Below are 22573 nucleotides of genomic sequence, written 5' to 3'. Positions count from 1 at the left end.
GCCTTCTCCAAGGAGAACAATCCCAACTTCTCCAGTCTTTTTATGTAATTGAAATTACATATGAACATACATTAGAACAAGGAGCAGGAGTAGGCCATTCAGCCCCCTCGAGCCTGCTCCGCCATTTAATAAGATCATGGCTGATCTGATAGTAACCTCAAATCTGCAACTTGCCTTCTGCATCCCCCAAAAATCTATCACCCCCTTGCTTACCAAGAATCTATCCACCTCTGCCTGAAAAATATTCAAAGACTCTGCTTCCACCGCCTTTTCAGGAAGAGAATTCCAAAGGCTTATGACCTTCTGAGAGAAAAAAAAAATTGCCTCATCTCCATTTTAAATGGGCGACCCTTTATTTTTGAACAGTGACCCCTAGTTCTAGATTCTTTTGCAAGAGGAAACATGCTCTCTACATCCACTCTGTCAAGACCCCTCAGGATCTTAAGGGCAGAATTTTCAGGACAGTGGGCAGCCATGATTGGCCCCAGACTGCAATTTCACACTGGCTGGCCAATTAACAACCAGCCAGCGTGAAACACGCGCTGAAAGGCTCAGCACTGCCAGGGCTGGGGCGGGAGGAGGGCGAGCACTGAAGTCAGCGTGGGCGCAAGAGAGCGCAGAAGGAAAGCTCCCTGAAGGCAGCCTCAGGGAGCTGAAAAATTTAAAACCGATGAATCAAGATTTGAAGCTGCAGAGAAAAATGTCCACACATCAGTTTCACTTACAAAAAAATTTAGAAGACAAAAATATTTTCAAAGCCTTTTAATCTTTTTCTTAATCACAGAAATCTCATCCTGCCCTTGGATGGGGTTTCCTCAAAAATGCGAAGGCAGCCTGGCCGATTAGCCCACCCGCCAACTGTATTGTTGGACAGGCAGTGAAAAATTGGTGCCAATTTTAGTGCTTTTTAATGGCCTTAATTGTCCTCCAGTGTGTTGCCGACTCTCGCGTGTGTCTGCCGACTGAAATATCGCGCGAGTATGTGATGACATCAGGACACTCACCCCATGTCATTGCGCGATATTTCATGCTCGATAGTGTCAGGTGTGTGCCCGCAGCCAAGTGGAAAATTCTGCCCTATGTGTATCAATCAAGTCACCTCTTACTCTTCTAAACTCCAGTGGATACAAGCCTAGCCTGTCTAACCTTTCCTCATAAGACAACACGCCCATTCCAGGTATTAGTCTGGTAAACCTTCTCTGAACTACTTTCAACGCATTTACATCCTCCCTTAAATAAGGTGACCAATACTGTAGACAATCCTCCTGATGTGGTCTCACTAGTGCTCTGTATAACTAAAGCATAAACTCCCTAATTTTGTATTCAATTCCCTTCGCAATAAATGATAACATTCTATTAGCTTTCGTAATTACTTACTTTACCTGCATGCTAGCCTTCTGAGATTCATGCACTAAGACACCCAGATCCCTCTGCATCTCAGAGCTCTGCAATTTTTCACCATTTAGATAATGTGCTTCTCTTTTATTCTTACTGCCAAAATTGACAATTTCACATTTTCCCACATTATACTCTAGATCTTTGCCCACTCACTAAACCTATCCATATCCTTTTGTAGCCTCCTTATGTTCTCTTCACAACTTACTTTCCTACCTATCTTTGTGTCGTCAGCTAATTTGGCAACTATCCCATCCATCCCTCCATCCAAGTCATTTCTATAAATTGTAAACAGTTGAGGTCTCTGCACTAATCCCTCCACTCATCATATCTTGCCAACCTGAAAAAGACCCATTTATGCTCACTCTCTGCTTCCTGTTAGCCAGCCAATCCTCTATCCATGCCAATATGTTACCCCCTTTATCATGAGCTTTTATTTTCAGCAATAACCTTTGATGTGTCACTTTATCAAATGCCTTCTGTAGATCTAATTACAGTACATCCACTGGTTCCCTTTTATCTACAGCGTACGTTACTTCTCAAAGAACTCCAGTAAGTTGGTTAAAGATAATTTCCCTTTCACAAAACCATGTTGACTCTGCCTGGTTACCTTGAACTTATCCAAGTGCCCTGTTGTAACTTATTTAATAACTGTCTATTTCGTTGGTACCAACATGGACCACAACAATTTGATCCTCCCCCTCCCACCGCAAGTTCTCCTCCAGCCCCGAGCAGATGTCCCGAACCCTGGCACCAGGCAGGCAACACAGCCACCTGGACTACAAAGAACGGTGTCAATCCCTCTGACTATACTGTCCCTGGCTACCACTACATTCCTTGTAACTCCCCCCACTTGAATAGCTCCCTGTACCACGGCACTATGGCCAGTTAGCTCATCCACCCTGCAGCCCCCACATTCATCCAAACAAGCTGAAAAAACTTCAAAATGTTTGACAATTGCAAGGGCATAGAGGGAAAGAGGTAAGGTTTACCTCTCCTGCACTCCTACCTCTGAGTCCCCTTACCTGTCTCACTCGCAGTCACACCCTCCTGTCCCTGACCACTGACCAAATCAGAAGACTCCATCCTAAGGGATGTGATTGCCTTCTCGAATAAAGTGTCCAGGTAACCTTCCCCCTCCCTGATATGTCGCAGTGTCTGCAGCTCAGCCTCCAGCTCAATAACTCAGAGCAAATGTTCCTGCAGCCACAAGCACTTACTGCAGACGCCTTTACCCTAAATCACACTGGTATCCAGAAGCTCCCACATCCTGCAATCATAGCACGTCACCTGCCCTGCCATCTCCAATATGAGTTAATTAATTAATAATTGCTAATTAATTATAAGTGACAAAGCCAACACCTCCCAATAGGCTTTGCCGCTGCTAGTAAAGTGTACAATGCTGATAAAACAACACAGTACTTACAATATTAATAAAACTAATAATATCAGTCACAGATTTACCTGCTCCTTCTGCTGCAGCAAATTGGAAATCAAATATTTGAGGCTGAAAAAGAGCAGAAGAAAAAAAACACTTCCTCCCCGCCCTTCACTCCCCACTCAGCACACTCTACTTCTTGGAGTAAACCTTACCTCTTTCCCTCTATGCCCTGAGTTCTTACTTTGAACCAAATTCCCAAATATACCCATTCAATCTCTGTCTCACTCAGGCCAAAGTCTCCTTTCACTGACCATGCGCCTCTTACTGAACCGTGCTCATGAATCTTTTCTGCAATCTCTCTAATGATTCTCTAACATTGGGAGAACTCCGCTGCTCATCTTGGAATAGTACCATGGAATCTTGTACTTCCACCAGAGATAACAGACAAGGCCTCTGTTTAGCATCCCATCTAAGTATGACTCTTTCAATAGTGACGTAATCGATTGTCGGCTATCATGTGCTCAGGTCTCAGGAATGGTGCTTAAATGGCAGCCTTCTGCTCAGAGCTAAAGGTACTACTGAAGGCTGACATCTTTATCATCACAACTGTTGTCTTTTTATAATGATATAAAGGCAATAACTCAGGAACACGTTGTGGGTTCATTTATTTAGACTAGTGTTAGGAAACCCAAAATACTTACCTAAATCAGGAATTTGGAGTTCGAGAACCACAATTCCCAGCAGGCCTCAGGATTTACGCATATGCGCCAGCCAGAAAAGGGCCACAAGTGCAGTTGGTGTCTTTCACATCTTCAGGCTGGGAACCAGCCCTGTGCACACGTGCGGTTCATTTCTTTTACATCTTTCGGTCGGGGACTGACCCTGCACACAGTTACAGAAGGAAAAAAAAAGTGAAAGGATGTGAAACTGAGGGTCAAGTAACCTGAAGCAGTGCATGATTCATTGAGAAGGTGTCCTAGGGAGCAGGATGCGGGGCAGAGGACAGGGAATAGGTCCCAAACCAGACAAGGACAAAGACAGGGATCAGAGATAGATCCCATTGAGCCAAGATAAATGACAGGAGCAGAGAAAAAGGCTCCCAAGTTAAAGAAAGAGTTGCGGGGAGCAGACTAAGTGGGCTCGATAGAAGCCATGAAGGACCGAAAGGGCAGCCGAAGATTGGTGAATCCGTGCTGTGAGCCATAAGGGCAAAGATACCCTTTTGGAGCAGTGATGTTCTGCTTGGCATGCCCAAAAATCTGAAAGTGTGTTTTGAAGGTGAGACATGAGTTTTTACTCAGAGATCCAAAGGAAAGGAATCTCAGAGGTGAGACTGAAACCTTGGAGGTCGATCTTTGTTGAAGCCGTCCAAATGGGAGCAACGTTTGAAGAGAATTCCAAGGAGTGTTCTTCAAATGTAGAGATTGGAAACCTTTGTGAGAAAGACATAGTTGCAGTGAGACGGGTTGGCTCATGGTGTGACAAGCATCTGGTTGGGTTGTTGAGAAACTCATAGAATCTCCTTTGGTCGCAACTGTCAGTTACTTTGGAGTGTGGTGTGTCTGACCACAGTTCGGTAGTTGGTTCACATGTACTGCGTACTTACCCTGAATGTTAGAGTATAAGATAAATATGGTAAATTGTTTTATCTTTCCAAATTTGTATGTGTCTGTAAAGATATAGTCGGGGTGAAGGATTAGTGAATATTTGAATCTTTTTGTCTGTATTGAGATCTTTCTAACCTTTTTGTCTGGTACAATATAGTTCATTTTTCTCGTTTAATAATTGTCTTTTTTTTGTTAAAAGTTCATCAGCAGACTTCTGTGAATGTCTTCAGTAACTTACCTCCACGGATTCTAAAAAAAAATAAAAGTTAGGATCTATCAAGCCAGGTTTCACTCTGGGATCTGACTTGTCCAATAGTGACATCAGCTGTGATCATGACACTAGGCATCTAAGAATAATTATACAAAGGTTAAAGACATCAACAGCAGAGCTGTGTATGCTGTGCGATGCTCACAGGCCAAAGTGAATCTAAGATTGGATCACATGGCACACTTCCCTTCTGGTGATGTCATGCTGCTATCCCTTAAAGGCATATTACAACAGCAACAACCATCCCAGTACATTTGCAGGATTCTCCAAATCCAACATTAATAATGTTTTCACCCATGTGAGAGTGTTGTTTTACACCTCACATTCCTGCAGTCATTGATAGATTCATCAGTATTTTTCCTCTCTTGCTATTCTTTGTGGCAAGTCGTCTTTAAAACAAAAAGAAAAGATTCCTTTATAGCTATTTAAATTTAAGGAGTGAAAGCAAGGAAATGAGATTGTCGTATGAATGTGATTTGAGTTATTTTCATGAGAAAAGTAAAATCAGTCACATGGTACAAAAAGCAATGGTATCTCCCCAGGATGTATCATGACTTTGAATATCTGGTAGCTCACAATTGACAGTAACAAAAAACTTGTGAGTGTTGTCCTCAAGATTTGAATTACACGTTTTGTCACAATACTTCCTATTTACACAATAGTGCTGTAATGATTATTATATAAGAACATAAGAAATAGGAGCAAGAGTAGGCTAATCAGCCTGAGTCTGCTCTGTCACTCAATAAAATCATGGCTGACTTTTTGCCTTATATATGCCTTTCTGCACTATCTCCATATTCCTTGATTCCCTTAGTATCGAAAAGTCTACCGATCTCTGACTTGAATGTACTCAATGCCTGAGCAGTCACAACTTTCTGCGGTAGTGAATTCCAAAGCTTCACAACCTTTTGAATGAATAAATTTCTCCTCATCTTATTCCTAAATGGCCCTTATTCTCAGACTGTGACCCCTAGTTTTAGATTTAGAAACATCCCCCAACATCTACCCTGTCAAACACCTTAAGAATTTTATATGTTTCATTGAGATAACTTCTCTCCTAAGTTCTAGAGAATACAGGAGCATTCCACTCAATCATTCTTTATGGAACAATCTCCCCAACCCCCTCAATCCCAGGAATCAATCTAGTAAATCTTTGTTGCATTCACTATACTCGCTAAAGCAAGTATATCCTTCCTTAGGTGAGGAGACTAAAACTGTACACAGACACAAAATACATTCCGACAGTAAGGGAAACCAAGGGTCTACGAAGAATGAGGAACTTGAAGATATTAGTATCGTAAAGTAATAGTGCTGGAGAAATTAATAGGCCTAAAAGCCTCAAATCCCCTGGATCTGATGGCCTACACATTGGGGTTTTAAAGAGGTGGCTGGAGAGAGAGCATTGGTTTTGATCTTCCCCAATTCCCTAGATTCTAGGATGATTCCTGTGGATTGGAAGAGGGCAAAGAGAACCCCAATAAAGGAGGGAGAGAGAAAACAGGGAACCATTCTTTTGTTAGCCTGACATTAATAGTTGGGAAAATCTAGAATCTGTTATGATGGAAACAATAACAGAGCACTTAGAAAATCATAATGGGCAGCATTTTCCCCCCCATTGGGGGGGGGGGGGGGGGGGGGGGGGGGGGGGCTTGTGTGGGAGTAGGTGTGAGCGGGCGGGTTCCCGATCGGCACCCCCAATTGGGGGCACGCCACCGTTTTACGTGGGTGGGCCAATTAAGGCCCACACAGCGTGACGTCCGCCTGGAAGCGCTGTGTGCTCACTGTGCGGGCGAGGGGATGGAGGGAGATTCCCTGAGCCGAGAGTGTGCTCTTTCGCACGTGCACGCGGAAGAGCACACAGATCTCCCTAAGGCAAAGCGCTGCCTCAGTGCGATCGACTCAAGATTCAAAAGTTCATCAAAGGCAGAAAAAAAATGTTCCTGACATGCCCCTTCATGTGACACTGTCACATGAGCTGGGACATGTTAACTTCTTTTATTTAAACATCTTATACAAATTTTAAAACCCTCATGAAACCTGCCGCAGATGAGGTTTCATGTTTTTTCTGAAGGCCGCCTGTGCTTTTTGCCTACCCGACAACCTTAAGATTGGATGGGCAGCTCTGTTAATTGTTTTAGTTGCTCGTTAACTGGTCTTAATAGGCCTTTGACACTTTGGCGGGCACGCAGCCAATTCCACTGCGCGCCTGCCTAACTGAAAATCTAAATGACGCAGGGTGATGTCAGGATGCCCGCCCCTGCTCACCGACCAGAAGATGCTGCCCCATTTTTTACATATCTTTTGGAGTTTTTTTGAGGTTGTAACTGATAGGATGGATAAAGGGGAACCAATGGATGAACCATATTTGAATTTTCAAAAAGCATTTGATAAGGTGCCACACAAAAGATAACTCTTCTGAAAACTATTTACAGGGAGGGCACTCGCATTGTGAGGAACTTTTTATGTCAGTCCTGGGGGACAAACTTGTGCCACAGAGGCAGAGGTGGGTTCAGAAGTGGCGAGACAGGAGAATTCAAGGATTGCGCATCAGAATGGCTCCCCGTACTGTTCCACCTCTGGGCAAGTTTCCTAGGGCCAGGCAGCCACAGGAATCAGCAACCTGCTGCATAGAAATGGGCATCCCATTAGGTCAATTAAACCCCTACATTGGGGGCATTTTCTGGGCATCAGACTCTTTTCCCCGAACCCCTGTCCCTCTGTGTATGGAGGCAGGCAGCAACTTGGTGCCATCCTGGTGCCAGAGGATCATCGGTGCCTCCTCTCACTGGCCCAATGATTGAGCTTCAAGTATGAAGAGGCCATGGCAGCAGTCATGGTCAAACCCATTCCTGTGGAGGGGTTTCCCCTCAACACTGATGGCCCTAACAATTGGCGGCCTTCTTTACTTTTAAATTTTCAGCAAACATCCTAGTGGGTCTCTATTTATCTTGTCCTCTGCCTGGCAGTGCTCACATCTCTTGGTGGGACTGTTGGTTATCCAGTGCTTTAGGACCGCTCATTGAGCCTCTCACTTTGGAAATTCTCCCATCCCAACCCTCCTTATTTGGGCTGTGAACCTGGAGGCAGCTGATTCAAAGCCCACGCCGCACATCAAGTTGTACTGATAACGCACGCCTTGACAATGGGTGTGGGGTCTCCCTCCATATTTGGAGCAGCCATCAGGTGACCCCAGCCCCACCCCACCATCGCCGGGTAAATCTACCTGCCCAACCACTCAGCATCCACAGTTGGGGACTTTTCCCAGCTGAGATCAGCAGCTAGCGACTACCTCTGCTAGGATTTCCCCACCAACCCAGGGACACTGAATTCAAAAGTAGAGCCAACCTCGGTCTTGAGGCATCAGTTGACCCTACACAGTTTAGGATTTCAAACCAGAGAGCTCAATACCTGCAAGTTGAGGAGTGGCTAGGGTTGGTGGGGAAAGAAAATGGGGCTGGTAACCAAAATCCTCCCAACTTAGCAGTTGGTTTTCCCCAGTTCATCAGCCGCTGACTTTCCTGTGCTGTTCCTTCATTCCAGCAGACAGATTTCCAGATATACTCAGAATACTGCAACAACCACCCCAATGCTTACACTGAGCTCTCCAAACTCATGAAGATCAACAAGTACGTGTACTTTTTCGAAGCGTGCCGGCTGCTTCAGAAGATGATCGACATCTCGCTGGACGGGTTTCTGCTCACACCAGTCCAGAAGATCTGCAAATATCCACTCCAGCTGGCAGAGCTGCTTAAGTACACCAATCCTGAGCACAGGTAAAGACCAAGAGAGATTACACTGTACAATAGATCCTCAGTCAGGTAACCAGCACCTAAGCACACTAGCTGGATTTTGATTCTCTTGTTGTCAGTTTCAGCTGAATAGCTTGACTCACAACAAAGCCTATAAATTTCAAGTTAGCAGTTGTTATATAGCAGGTTCCTAATCTCAATGCAATTTCATTGTGCTGATGCTAACACACGGAGGAAGGAAAGAATGGGAGGCTAAGTTAATTTGCACTGCCCTTGTGTCCCTTCTATTAGTTGGCTTGGGAATGGCAATGTCAAACCTCTAAGAACCAATGTTAGTATGTCCTCTCGTTAGAAGGAATATTACCTTTTGCATACAGCAATAAAATGATGCAATGGTGAGACACTTAAAGGTTTGGATTACTAAGTTCTCGTAGCGTTTTTATTCATAACATGCATATTGCGAATGCAGTCCTCTGATCTAACCTGTAATAAATAATAGCTGGCGATCATTGTGAGAAGTGTGATGTTTTGATCAGGATTTTGCCAGCACATTGGAGATGGGCTGGGAAGGGGGAGGGGCGGAAAAATGACAGCAAAAGGCATTGGGAAGAAAGCTTGAGGCAGACCTGTGGCTGGGCCATTTCCCCAGTGGCGGATATGGCTGAGGCTCAGACACCTGCCAACTGGGAACGGAAAGCCAGTTTAAATAATTTAATAATAATTAGTGATAATAATTAATTTAAATAATAATTAAATAATATAAAGGCCAATGACGGCCTTTTTCCTGGGATGTTGGCACATTGCTGGCAGTGGCACCTGCCTTTTGGAGAGGGCCACCATCTGCATGATGGTGGCCTCCTTGCAGTTTCCTGGAGAGGAGGGGAGCTCGGGGCCTTGCTTTCCAAAGGATCGATGCCGCGAAGATAGGGCCTTTGGTGACAATGGTTGCCCCCAGGGCCCCAACGCTGCTGCTGGAGCTGTCATCCCTCCAATCTCTAGGGCCTACCTGCCTGGCCCTGGCATGGAAGTAAATTTGCCACCTTCCCTGCAGGGATAAAAACAAAAATAAAAACAAAAAACTGCGGATGCTGGAAATCCAAAACAAAAACAGAATTACCTGGAAAAACTCAGCAGGTCTGGCAGCATCGGCAGAGAAGAAAAGAGTTGACTTTTCGAGTCCTCATGACCCTTCGACAGAAATTCCTGCAGGGATGTCTCAAATGGAGGTGCAATCTCTTTCCCCTTACAACCTCAACATTGGCAGCTCTATCAGAGGCAATGTGGAGAGCCAGTCGCCGTCCTTAACTGGATGTGGGTTCAGTGGCAGCCTCTTAATTGGTTGCTGTGATCCTGCTGCCCTTCTGTGTGGGATCCAAACCAGCATTGGATCCTGACATCGGGACTTACCCCAGCCTTTGAATCCAAAGAAGGATAAATATCTTCTTGGTGGCAAGAGACTGGGAAAAGTGCAAGAGCAAATGGATTTGGGTGGATGCAAAATCACTAAAAGCCAGTGCCAATCGAAAAGGCTGATGGAATGTTGACCTTATTCTCAAAAGGATATAAAAGTGAGGAAATTGTACTTCAGTTATGATGGTTGAGGGGTGGTCTAATTGAGGTGTTTAAATTGCTAAAAGGATTTAATAAGGTGGATACAGAAAAACTGGTTCCTCTGGTCAAGAATTCAGAACAAGGGTGCATAACTTTAAAATTAGAGCCAAGCCATTTAGGTGTGAAATCAGGAAACATTTCTTCAACTAATGGGTCCTGCAAATCTGGAACTCTGTCTCCCAAAAGGTTATGCATGCAAGGACAATTGAAACTTTCAAGAATGATGTCAGTAGATTGTTGTTAGGAAAGAGTGTCAAGGTATATGGAGTAATGGCAGACAAATGAACTTCAGTTACAGATTAGCCAAAACCTAATTGAATGGTATAACAGTCTGGAGGGACTGAATGGCCCACTCTTGTTCTTATTAATTATTTGTCTGTTTTGGTTCCTTGATGCAAATTGGACCAAAGAAGCCACATGTGAGCACTAAATGCTTGGTGCTGATAAAGGCTTCTTCATTCAAAGATATCCAGGTAATAATGTTATTACACACAGGATTTAACTACAGACTGGGAGAGGCGTATATAAATCAAACAAAAGTTTGTTGAGTCTTTTTTCCATGCCCACAACCAGATCATGCAATATCTAAACTAGTTGTGCCAATAGTTGATAATGGGGTGAGAAGAAGTTAAATTCCTCAACATGGACATCCTCACTTTGACAGGTAAAAAAACTGAAAAGCTTTTCAGGTAAAAGGTAAGTGGGACCCTCATGGAAAGAGTCATTATCAGAAGGCAAGACATTAATTCATCAGCCTAAAGGCTGAAAATGGTTGCATATCATACCTATGTAATTGGCAAAGCAATACCAATCAATTTAGATTAAAATTAGTTTGGTACGATTTAGGAAGTTATATTATCCTGGTAGGCACAATTCATGGATTACAAATTTAGGACAGATGGAAGAAAAAAATACAATTAAGAATTACACACAGTGTATGATTTGCCACGTATAAACAAAATTCATCTACAACATGCCAACTAGGTAGCAGTTTTCCATTGAAAATCATTCAGATTGTATTTACAGCAGGTTTGCTTATTTTATTGTGCACTCATTCTCACCTGGAGTGTATCATAATTGACATCTTTCATCCAGAGATTATAATGACGTCGAGGCTGCACTGAATGCCATGAAGAATGTTGCCAAATTGATTAATGAGCGCAAGAGGCGGCTGGAAAACCTCGACAAAATTGCTCAGTGGCAGAGTTCAATCGAGAATTGGGAGGTAGGAGACTGGACACTATGAACTCTTGTCTGCCATGACAGGTTTTGCTGTATAGATTTAGCTGAATTTCCTTTTCAACAAAATATAAATTGTTTCTTTCTTATTTTCTTTTGTGTATGTGCCCATCTGTTTTAATCAGTGCCAAAACTTTTTGGCCCATCCTAAGTGTGCCGGTCCTAGTTCATCAGCTGGAGCTGTCTACTCTAACCCACTTATCCTTTCCCTAATATCCTTTTATATTTTTCCTTGTCAAATATTTATTGAATTTCCTTTTAGATAATGTTATACGTTCTGCCTCAGTTGCCCCATGTGGTAAAGCACTCCAAGATTCTTGTTAGGCAAGGGAATCAAATGTTAACAGAGTTAGATGGGAACGTGGATATCAAAACACAAGATGAGCCATGATCTGATTGAACTGCGGAGCAGGCTCGAGGGGCCAAATGGTCTACTCATGTTTCTATTTCTTATGTTTTTAGGTTCCACTAATCCTCTCAGTGTTTGTCCCTTTATTGTGTCAGTGATAATCTTGAGTCGTCGGGCTAGATTCCCCAGTGCAATCCTCCTCAATCTGGGGCAGAATAGCAGCAGAAAATATGCTAAATTTTGGTGGTGAGGCCTAGTGCCACCTCACCAATCCTATCTCAGTTTTTCCTCCTCCACCCAGCACATGCAATGCTAATGGGGGTGTGGAAGTGGCAGGGTTGAGTGGGTGGTGGAGGAGAACAGGACAGGGCCCAGCCCCATATCCCTGCACCATATAGGCTACCATTTACTAATGTGTGCCCGTCTTGGCCTTTGCTGAGGCCTACAAGGCTCAGGTTCTGTTGATCTGCTGGGATCCTCTGCCCTTGCAAGTATTCAGCCACCTCTACTGTTGCAGCACAGGAAGGATTGTTTGGCTGGGATGACTATGTTTATTCATGACAGGGGGAAACCTGACAGGAGCCCAGTGTAGATATATCCAGTGACCAGGGAAATGACTCAAGGCTGTGTTGTAGTTGGAAGGTTTTGAGGAAGCCTGCTACTCTGACCAAGGAGAAAAATTCCACCCACATCTCCTTATTATTGATTCATGCACTAGTGGAAACAATTTCACATAATTGCAATTGAAAAACCTTACAAAAATTTACTACCTCTGTGTCATTGATCTACAAAAAAGTTTCAAGTCTTTTTCTCATAACCGTGAACTAAATTTTGGAGAAATCCACATAAATACAGATTCCACTTGTCTGATGTGGAGCGAACAGCCCTTTTATAATGTTATGTTTAAAAGTAAGATTGGACACTGCCTGGTTTTGAATTGGAAAGTTCCAGTTTTTCCAGGGAGCTGCCTGGAGCTTCTCACCATGTAAACTGGATACCTGAAGTCTGGTTGTCGAGATAGGAACTCATTTTTCCTGCAGTTAGTTAATATGTCTTGTTATGGGGACATTACTTACTCAAAGTTTTCAGTGAATTACCATCAAGAACTCCAGCCATGGGCCACCTGGCCTGACCACTGTGTAGTCTCGCGTCTTGGCAAAAGACAAGAAACCTGCAGCTACTTTTCAAGAATTGGACATCCAAGTTCTTGAAGTCAGCCATGCTATCATTTTCTGCCATCTGCCGACACATTCAATAATATTCCTGCAATTGTTTTGATGGGACGACACACTTGTATGTTTAGATTAAATAATACAAAAAGCTAATTTATCCAATTTGCCCAGCTTATGATTGTGGCCCACCTACACCTTGTAATAGATAACTTAGGAAACGTGAAGCTTCCCAAAGCTTCTTGCATGATGAAACTGATTGTAATTTGTATTTTGGCTGAGTACTTGCTTTGACTTTTAAATCGCTAACCTGTACATTCTGGTAAACTCTCTGACAAGAAGATTAGAATGCAACTTCATAGTGTCATGTTAACAAAATATAGTTTTGTTGCTGAAAATAGCCAGCACTTGACGTGATGCAACACTTCTTACTCTTTTTTACATGATGCTCTGTTTTAAGGGGAGTCCCCATAGGCATCTTCAAATCTCTCTTTTTAAACTGTGAAGAATACACCACTCCGTTGTTTGATGTGCTAAATGCTTGTAAGCTACAGTGAAATAAAACACTTTTGTCGATCCCTCAACTCATCAGAAACAGTTATGCCATTTAGGAGCAGGCACATGGTGCAACTAACACCACTCAATAATTGTATAGATGTCCCCATGATAAACAATCTGGAGAATTTCTTCAAGCCTGTAATTTAGTTTCAGGGTGCAGAAAATCAATCACAAAAAAAAAAATTGCTCTGATTTGTAAAGCTGATAAATTAGATGCCTGTCAGCAGAGAAGTGACATTGATTACAGATGAATTAGGTATAGCTTTCTAGCATTTTTAATATAGAGCCGGTGATTTCAGTTATACATCGTAACCTAATGGGTCAACACTGGTAAGGTGCCAGCTCATCAGCAAAATGCTCATTTGAACAGCAACTGAAAAATAGCCATTCGACAATTGTGACTGACTGTCTAAAGTAGGACATTAGGCCAGCCGGCACAACCAATATCAGAGGACATTTACTGAGGAAACCATTAAATTTGAAAAACAACCCTGCCCCCTTAAGATATTAACAAGTGCAAACTTGGTTTGTATTCGCAGCATGAACTGTGATATGATCAGTTGCATAATACTCTAGATTAAATATAGGCTGCTACTGCATCCCAGCCGCACCACCCTCCTCCCCACTGCCCCAAATCAGTTTTAAGATATAGTAGCACAACAAAGGTACTTCCTTTCCAAGGGACACGAGACATTTGTGTATCATTACTGACACCACACAGCTCCCAATACAACCACCATTGTATGATATCCATTCCATTATGTAGTATGTAGGAAGCTCAACAGGCTAAGCAATACTTTCTGTTCTATTTCGATGAGTTCTCTCTCAAGAGTTCCTGGTTTGCAACCTGTTGGTAGTCGAGGCATGTAAAGCTGCTTCTGACCAGATCTTCCTTTTTTACCTCAGGGTGAAGATGTTTTGGCACGAAGCTCAGAGCTTATCCACTCTGGCGAATTAACAAAGGTCTCCCAGCCTCAAGCCAAGAGCAAACAGCGAATCTTTTTCCTCTTTGACCATCAGGTGGTCTTTTGCAAGAAGGTAAAAGTGCCATCTGAAGCAACATAAGCCTTAACGTTTTGACCTTCTTGTTTGTAGAGAACATCTCAGCAACTTAAAAACAAAGGGATTGGCTAATGAAAAAGAGACCAATACCCATCTAGTTCTCCTCCCACCATCCTGGTAGTCATAAGGTAGCAATCAATAGTAATTAATCACTATTGATTAGTCTCCTGTAGGCTCAAACATGATGCGAAGAAAGCTCCAATAAACACTGGGAACCACAGGTCCAAAATCACCTGTTCCTCCATGCTGCAGTAAAGAAGATGGAACATGCATTGATATAGCACTTTTCATGGCCTGAAGATATCCCAATGTGCTTCACGGCCAATTAACTACTTTAGAATCATGGGTCTGAATTTTCATTCTTGGCTGGGAGTACAGAGTAGTGAGGATTCCCGGCTCCATGAATCCAACTCCTGAAAAACAGCCCCAGAAGTTCCGATTTTCATTCCGGGGTATAAAGTGAGTCGGATCTGCCGACCCCAGAAACAGGTTGGAGGCAGGAAAGGGGACTGCAGGTTGTAGAGTTGGGCTGGGGTAAGTCCAGCCTCGGTGAACCGACACTTTGTCTCAGCTGCAAATGGGCTTCCGGAGCCAGCTGAAACTGATCATTAACATGTCATACCATGTAGACCTCATTGCTGCATCATCTTTCAGTGGGACCATTCCTGAGAGATATTCTAATGGTACTGCTACCAGGGTTCCTGTGACTTCCCTTGGAAATGGAGCTTTATGTAGTCCACATGGCCATCATCTCTAACAGGGTAGGATATGAAGGTCGCTGCGTTATCTGTAAGAAGTCACTTGTATCGGATCCTGTAAAGTTGGAATCAGAATACCGTTTAACAAGGCTAATGGTGATACTAAGCCTCCACTCAGGAACAACCAGTTATTCTTCAGCTGTCACCTCTATCTCTTCCATACCTATGAGGAGTGACTCAGCCTGGTGAATACTTGGTGATGATACTGACTGCTATGATAAAGCTTGTTTCAAAACAAAAAACAGCCCTCACCTTCTGCACATTCCCATTGACCCATCCATGCCAACTCATTTCAAGCTATGCCCCCATAAACACCCCTAATGGCCCGTCATATCCTCTATGCTCCTCTACCCATCCCATGGCCCTTTGTAGAACCGATGCCAAATCATGCGACCCCATGCCCCTCACTCACTACCATTTGCCCTTACACACTCCATGCCAACTCACCCAGTATCCATCATGGGCATATCTCAGAGCCCATGCTAAGAGGAAATAAAATTATGTTCTAAGTGTCTATTGATGAATTCACTATACTAAAAAAGAAGCACTCTCATTGATAAGAACACATTCACTGCATTTAAATTCCTTCAACTACTTAATCCCTTAAGACAACAATCATTTTTATTCACAGCCCCAAATCAAAGACTTTATAACCACTTGGAGCTGTCAATTAAAACTGTGAATTGACAGGCACCCCACTGTAATAATAATAGGTTGTGAAATCAGTTATGCAGTATAAATCCTATAATGTTACCTCTCAGGCTTATGGTAACAAATGGAGTGAAATAGCAAGCATTGATTGTTTTTTAACCTGCAGACTTTTTTTTAATTTAAAGGCCAGGAGATTTAAATCCCTTGACAGCTTGACAGTTCCAATTAACTTGATGGTTTCACTGAGTCCATCCACTTTTTGTGCACATTCATGCCTACATTTAACAACCCCAGGGTGCAATGTAACTCTCCCAAATAGGAACTTTGCCTCTCCCAAAGGTGTCCCTGGACTATCCAAAAGCGTACCCTACCTCTCCAAATAACCCCTCCAACTTTAGATTTTCTCTTGGTAGTTTTGAAGTGCACAAGTGGTATTTCAGACGTCCCACTAGCCAAAGTTGGATCTGAATGAAGGCAGCTACACTTTAACGTGTGCAGCTGCCTGGATGAACCACAAATGTGCAAATACAACCCACCCCCTTCCAATATGTCTGATAGCAGGCGGTAGGAGTGGGAGAGTTTCCTGGTCAGTCATACTGCAGAAGGCAATGGCAAACCACTGCAGTACTTTCATGGACCAGTCCAATGGAAGTCCATGGTTGTCAATGCCTTCTTAGGGCATGGTACCTGAAGGAGGAGGAGGAAGAGCCTTGGGATATTTTCTCAGTTAATGGTACTATATAAAATGAAAGTTACTGTTGTCATTGTAGTACAATAAAGTGTACTGATGTTGTGTTGGTCAGACAAGTTGGAAAAGTATTCTAATACTATAGAACCCAATGGATCAAAATCTAGTGGATTATATAATCTGACATGTGGCACATTTCACAGGACCTCCTGAGACGTGACATCTTGTACTACAAAAGCAGGATAGACACGGACAGCATGGAAGTGGTGGATGTAGAAGATGGGAAGGACAAGGACTTCAACATTAGTGTCAAGAATGCTTTCAAACTTCAAAACAAGTTCACAAATGAGGTCCACTTGTTCTGTGCAAAAAAGTCCTCAGTGAAACAACGCTGGCTTCAAGCCTTTGAAAATGAAAGAAAACAGGTTCAACTCGACAAAGAGACGGGTAAAAGTCATGATTGTGAAACAATTTGGCAGGGTGAAATAATGTTAACATGGCTATTGGTGTCAAGCAAATCCAGCTTTAAGTTGCTTTGAATATAAATTCCATAGGGTCAGCTTCATGTAGGTATAAACTTGCAACTATAATTGTGTCTGGCAGTACCCTGCCTTCATTGAAGATGGGAGATCCTGCTTGGCATTCAATACTGTGTTCCACACATATTAGTGGCTTCAACACACAACATTCCCCTCTGCCTCACACCTTCCCTGTCAATGGAGTTGCTGTTGTTTTAGTTGCAACCTGAGTGGCTCTCAGCATCACTGTGAACTTTTCAAAGTATTTAATTGCTTAAGGTGGTTTGAGAAATAGGATGGTTCTCTGTGGAACAGGTTCTACCTCACCCATCTTGAAAATATACTGCCGGACCAAATGCAAAATGTAGCTTCGCCAGGACCCGATTTCAGGGAGCAAATACATATAAATTTAAATGTTTAGATACCGTGAGTCAATATTTGCCCAAATAGGATCCTTGGATAATATCTGCTATAAAAATTAGTCATGAAGTTCTTATATTTTTGCTATGTTGGTACAGCAGCAGAATTGGTGGGAAAATTGGGTAGCAGCAAAAGGTCCAGTGATGCTTCTATTGGAGTGAGAGAGCCTGTAGCGGATACTCACCCCCCACTTCCCCACGCTCCAAAAACTAAACCTTGGCTCCTTAAATTTTCTCCTACATCTTTGGCTCTCTGCTGTCCCTTTACAGTCTGTGTCCTGTGACTGCAGTAGCTCCATGTCCCCCTCCTCTTGTACTCACCAGGAATTCACCTCACATAGTTAATGAGGCCCAGGAAAGAATCTAGGTCTGAATGAAGGGAGGGATTGAGGCAATGGGTGGGATTTTCTGACCCCGCCCACCACCAGGATCATCCGGTTCCAGCAAAAGCCAATGGACTTTTGGCTGGGCCGCCGAATCTCCCGTGATGGGCCTTGCCATGACGGGGCCGGAAAATCCTGGCCAATGTATTGAATGTGCCTGAACCTCTTGAGGAAGATGTAGGCCAAATTAGCCCAGAGTCTCAGCATGCTTCCACTTCTAAAGGTCAATCTTCTCTGATCAAGTTGAATTGATTTTGACATCATTTGAGATTTAAGAAAAAGCCTAGTTCTTTTGAAATCATTTTTGTTTCATCTTTCAAGTCTGATGACAACATGAAAAGGATTAACAGTTAATTCACCAGACACTATCCAGAAGTTGAACCAGCACAGATTTGAAATGCCCCAAATGTTGAAATGCTCAAGTTAAAAATGGGTATTAAATTAGCCCTTTAAAATGATTCAGTCAGATTGCAATTACAGCAAAATTTAATGGAAAAAGTAAGGAGGGGAAAGAGTCCAGTCCATAGCACAGGGAGAGGAAACAACAAACATTTTGGTGGCTAGAACTGGGATAATTGACTATTAATTCCAATGCTGGATTATAGATCTTCAATCCTGGCACAAACCCAACCCTGAGATAGCTTTAAAACTCAGCAGGCCTGACAGCATCTGCGGAGAGGGATACAGTTGACGTTTCGAGTTTGTATGACCCTTCATCAGAACTAAGACATATAGAAATGAGATGAAATATAATGCACTCAACAGCCTGCATTGAAAAATACAAGGGATTTAATTACTTAAATAATATCTAAATTTATTCAGTTTTTTCATTTAGTCCAAAAAATCTTTCCCCTATATACATGCTTGAGAGCACCAGCAGATCCTCATCAGCTCTTATTTCATTTTAATCTCAGGTCCATACTTTCCACACCACCAATGCCTTCCCCCCACCTCCACGCCCCCACCGCTCTCTTACAGTCTCAGGGTCTAAGCTCTCTCTCCCCATTCCTCTCCAAACTCTTTCCCCTTCCCTCCAGTCTCCAAACTCTTGCCTCCTCTCCATCCTCCAATCTCCAAACTCTTCCCACTCCTCTCTAGTTTCCCAACTCTACCACACACTCTCTCTTTCCAGTTCCAAAACTACACACCAGCTCCTCACTCCAGTCTCCAAACTCTCCCCCTCTTCCTCCAGTTCCGGGGCCCCGACAAACTCCAAGTCTCCGGGCTGCCACTGATTTCCAGGCCGCCACTGAACCCATGGGCTGCTGCCAAACTCCTGGCCCTCCTGCCCCTGGAGAACCCATTCTGACTGCCCCATTGCACCACCTCCACCCGACTTCCCCATTTCAATACCTACTCATTTCCAGTGCCATTGCTGCTCCCTTGCCAGCTGAACAGTGCAGCAGGGCCAGCCTCACCATCACTTCCAGTTTCAGCAGCCCTGCAAACTGAGCTCTCCAGTTGGGGTGGGGGAGGAGTGGGGAAGGGAGGGGGGAGAGGGGCAGTATAGAGAGAGGGGGGAAGGGGGAAGAGAGAGAGGGGGAGAGAGCAGGAGAAGGGTGAGAGAGGGGGAAATGGAGGGGTGTGGGAGTGGACATAGAGTTGGGAAGGGGAAGAGAGAGGGGGTAAGGGGGAGGGGGAGGGAGAGAGGGGGAAGGAGGGAGTGAGGTGGGGGAGGAAGAAAATTGCTGCAGTCTGGAGGTTTGGGGGGGATGCAGAGGAAATTGCTCTGGGAGGATAGTGAGGGAGAGAATTGCACAAGGGTGGGGAGGGAAGAAAATTGTTCCGGGCTGTGGGTGGGGGTGAAAATTGTTCTTGGGGGCTGGTGGGGGAGAAAAATGCTGGGGGCGAGATGGTAGGGGATAAACTTGCACTCGAGAGGTGGGGTGGTTGTGGGAGAAAATTGCTGCAATCTGGGGTGGTGTGGTGGGGGGTTGCGGGTGGATGGACTTGCAGGGTTCTGCTTCTCTAGTCATGGGTTCTGAAGAAAAACATAAATCTAGTTCACTAAAGCTTATGTTAAAACAGGGTCTGCTTTTTCTAAAGTTAGCTCAGCTTTTGGACGTTTGAAGCTATCAAAATTCATTAAGATGGAAAATGAACTCCATTATAGTTTTTGGTTTCAAAATGCTTAAGGTATGTGATCTTGCTAATTGCAAATGTTTGAGCATTGCTGTTTGGGAAATTTGATTACATTAATGTCAGTGACACTACTTGTAATGTTAAATGATAGCTAAATGATAATTTTTGAGCATATCCATCCATTTTCACACCACTCCTCCTGGTGCAGGTCACGATGGCAGTAAACTGAGCGGGCCGACCAGACTTCCCTTTCCTCAGTCACAGATTCCAGCTCCTCCTCGGGGATTCCCAGGTGTTCCCAGGCCAGCTAAGAGATGTAATCCTTCCAGCGTGTCCTGGGTCAGCCTCAAGGTCTCCTCAGTGCCTGGTATAACTCCAGCGGGGGCCTAACAGGGGCATCCTTATCAGATGCCCAATTCAGGCTTTTGAGGGCAATTGATGTCAAATGAGTGCAAATGAACGCCACTGAATGCAGGTAGTGATTGGTCCAGTCATGTTGATTTTACTGACCCTAAGGAATTAGGGAAAGGTGGCAGTAGCCCGAGGTAACATTGGAAGACCATCTGATGCCCTTTTTAGAGGGAGAGTGTTCTATCGTCGGCATCTCTCCCTTCTCATCCGGTCTCAAAACCATACCATTTGTTAGGCTTCGGTTCAAAGTGCAAAGGGAATTTTACATTAAGTTGGTGGAACAACTGGTAACAAACCATCTCAAGGGATTATTCACTTATGACTAAGACTTCACACTGGCTGGATGTAACTGCAAATTGTGGCAAGTCACTTTACAAAAAGGATATCAAGGAATCCACTAAATAGTTCTATAATTTATATGTTATTAGAATGCTGATAGGACTGTTTGCTTTGCATACCTGAATTTAAGAATGCATAGACCCCAGTTTTCCAATGAACAGAATCATGGAGAGCAGCATTATAACTTGGAACTGCCAGTTTACCCCATTCGAAAGTGGGCACAATAGTACATAGCATCTAAAATACCATATTGTAAATGTTTCCACAACTGAGGTCAACCATGAGCTATTTTGATTGCCTCCAATTATCCGCGGTGGAGTTGTCACACTCCATCATAGATGAGTCATTCTTCAGTCTGTTATTCAGCTACTAGCACAAAAATACAACCAAATCAGACTCCCCAGTTAACATAGTTATATCGTTATTAACAAGATTTTCTGCTTTATTCATGATAGGTCATTTTTCCTCCAGATTTAACACTCAGATGCGTATTTCATTAACTTTCTCCATTGTTATTGAATGGGACATATTTGTTCTTAAAACTATGCTCACCTGTAGTATTGTGCTCTTTCTCAAGGCTTTGCTATCACAGAAGTTCAAAAGAAGCAGGCCATGATGAATGCAAAGAAATCACATCCAACTGGGAAACCTAAAGGTGATTTTTCTAATTTAATAAAATATCACTGATCAGTCAAGCATGAAACAGACATTGCAATTTCAGTTGCTTGCTCTAGAAATTCATTATAAATGCCATATATGATGCCATTTATATTTTAGTAGAGAAACTTTTCTAGATATAATAGAAGCACAAATCGATCAAATACAATTTGTCCAGAAAAATTTGAAGTACCAATTAATTCATTTTTGAGCTAGGAAAGATCCAAAAGATTATTTGATACTGTTTTAGGAGACTGACACGTGATGCCACTTGGTGGCTTCCCAATGAGAAAGGAAGAAAATCAAATTAGCAACTATTTGTCCCTCCTTGTGATAGGTTAGCAGAAGATTGCTGACAGAAGCCTGAAATCAGGTTACATGCCTATTTGGAGAAAGCTGAAAAACACTGATAGACCAAGAGAGAGGGGGAAAAAACAATAAAAATATTGGAGAGGCAAAATGGAGAAAAGTACAAATTGAAAAGCTGGTTAAGTAGTGTATCCTGAAAAGCAAAACTATAGTATGATCATGTGGCTCAGTGATAGCATATTTGCTGATGAATCAGCTTTTGCAGGTTCAGTTCCCATTCCAGTGATTTGAACACATAAGTTAGGCTAGCAGTACAGTGGATGTGCGGCACTGTCAGAAGATCCATCTTTTGAAGGAGATGTTAAGCTGGAGCTTAAGCTGCTTTCTTAGGTGGGTGCAAACGATCCCTTGGCACTATTTTGAAGAAAAACAGGGGAGTTCCCCTGGTGTCCCAACTAATATTTATTCCTGAAACAAGATGACTAAAAACAGATTATCTGGGTTATGGTCTCACTGATGTTTGTTGGATCTTGCTATGTGGAAATTGGCTACCATACTTCCTATATTATTTATGCGCTTATGACAGATATCAGGTGGATAGTACAGCTGAGAACCAGGATGAATATAGAAGGCTCAGAGGGGAATTGAAAAAGCAACTAAGAGAAGCAAAGAGAGAGTATGAGGAGAGACTGGCAGCTAAAATATAAGGGAATTCAAAAGTCTCCTATAGACATATAAATAGTAATAAGATGGCAAAAGATGGAGGTGGTCCGCTTAGGGACCAAAAAGTGGATTTATGCATTGAGGCAAAGGACATAGCTGAGGTATTGAATGAATATTTTGAATCTGTCTTTACCAACGATGAAGATGCTGCATACATCATGGCGAAAGAGGTAGTTCAGGCATTTGAAGACTTTAAAATTGATAAGGAGGAGGGATTGGATAAGCTGTCTGTACTTAAAGTTGATAA

The 22573-nt window shown here is 43.2% G+C and overlaps 1 protein-coding gene across 2 annotated transcripts in view; it reads left to right on the top strand.

Moving 5' to 3' along the window:
- Positions 1 to 22573, top strand: part of LOC121288298 (rho guanine nucleotide exchange factor 4-like) — a 486453-nt gene that overhangs the window by 443070 nt on the left and 20810 nt on the right. For both annotated transcript variants that reach the window (XM_041206830.1, XM_041206839.1), the window contains 5 exons: positions 8192 to 8424; positions 11107 to 11236; positions 14233 to 14364; positions 16689 to 16932; positions 21215 to 21292. In XM_041206830.1, the coding sequence (XP_041062764.1) occupies positions 8192 to 8424; positions 11107 to 11236; positions 14233 to 14364; positions 16689 to 16932; positions 21215 to 21292 (817 nt within the window). The remainder of the gene's footprint in view (positions 1 to 8191; positions 8425 to 11106; positions 11237 to 14232; positions 14365 to 16688; positions 16933 to 21214; positions 21293 to 22573) is intronic.

Source organism: Carcharodon carcharias, chromosome 2 (assembly GCF_017639515.1).
Source record: "Carcharodon carcharias isolate sCarCar2 chromosome 2, sCarCar2.pri, whole genome shotgun sequence".
NCBI classification, from domain to species: Eukaryota; Metazoa; Chordata; class Chondrichthyes; order Lamniformes; family Lamnidae; genus Carcharodon; species Carcharodon carcharias.
Note: the sequence above shows the minus strand (reverse complement) of the source record. Positions and strands in the feature narration are given on the sequence as shown.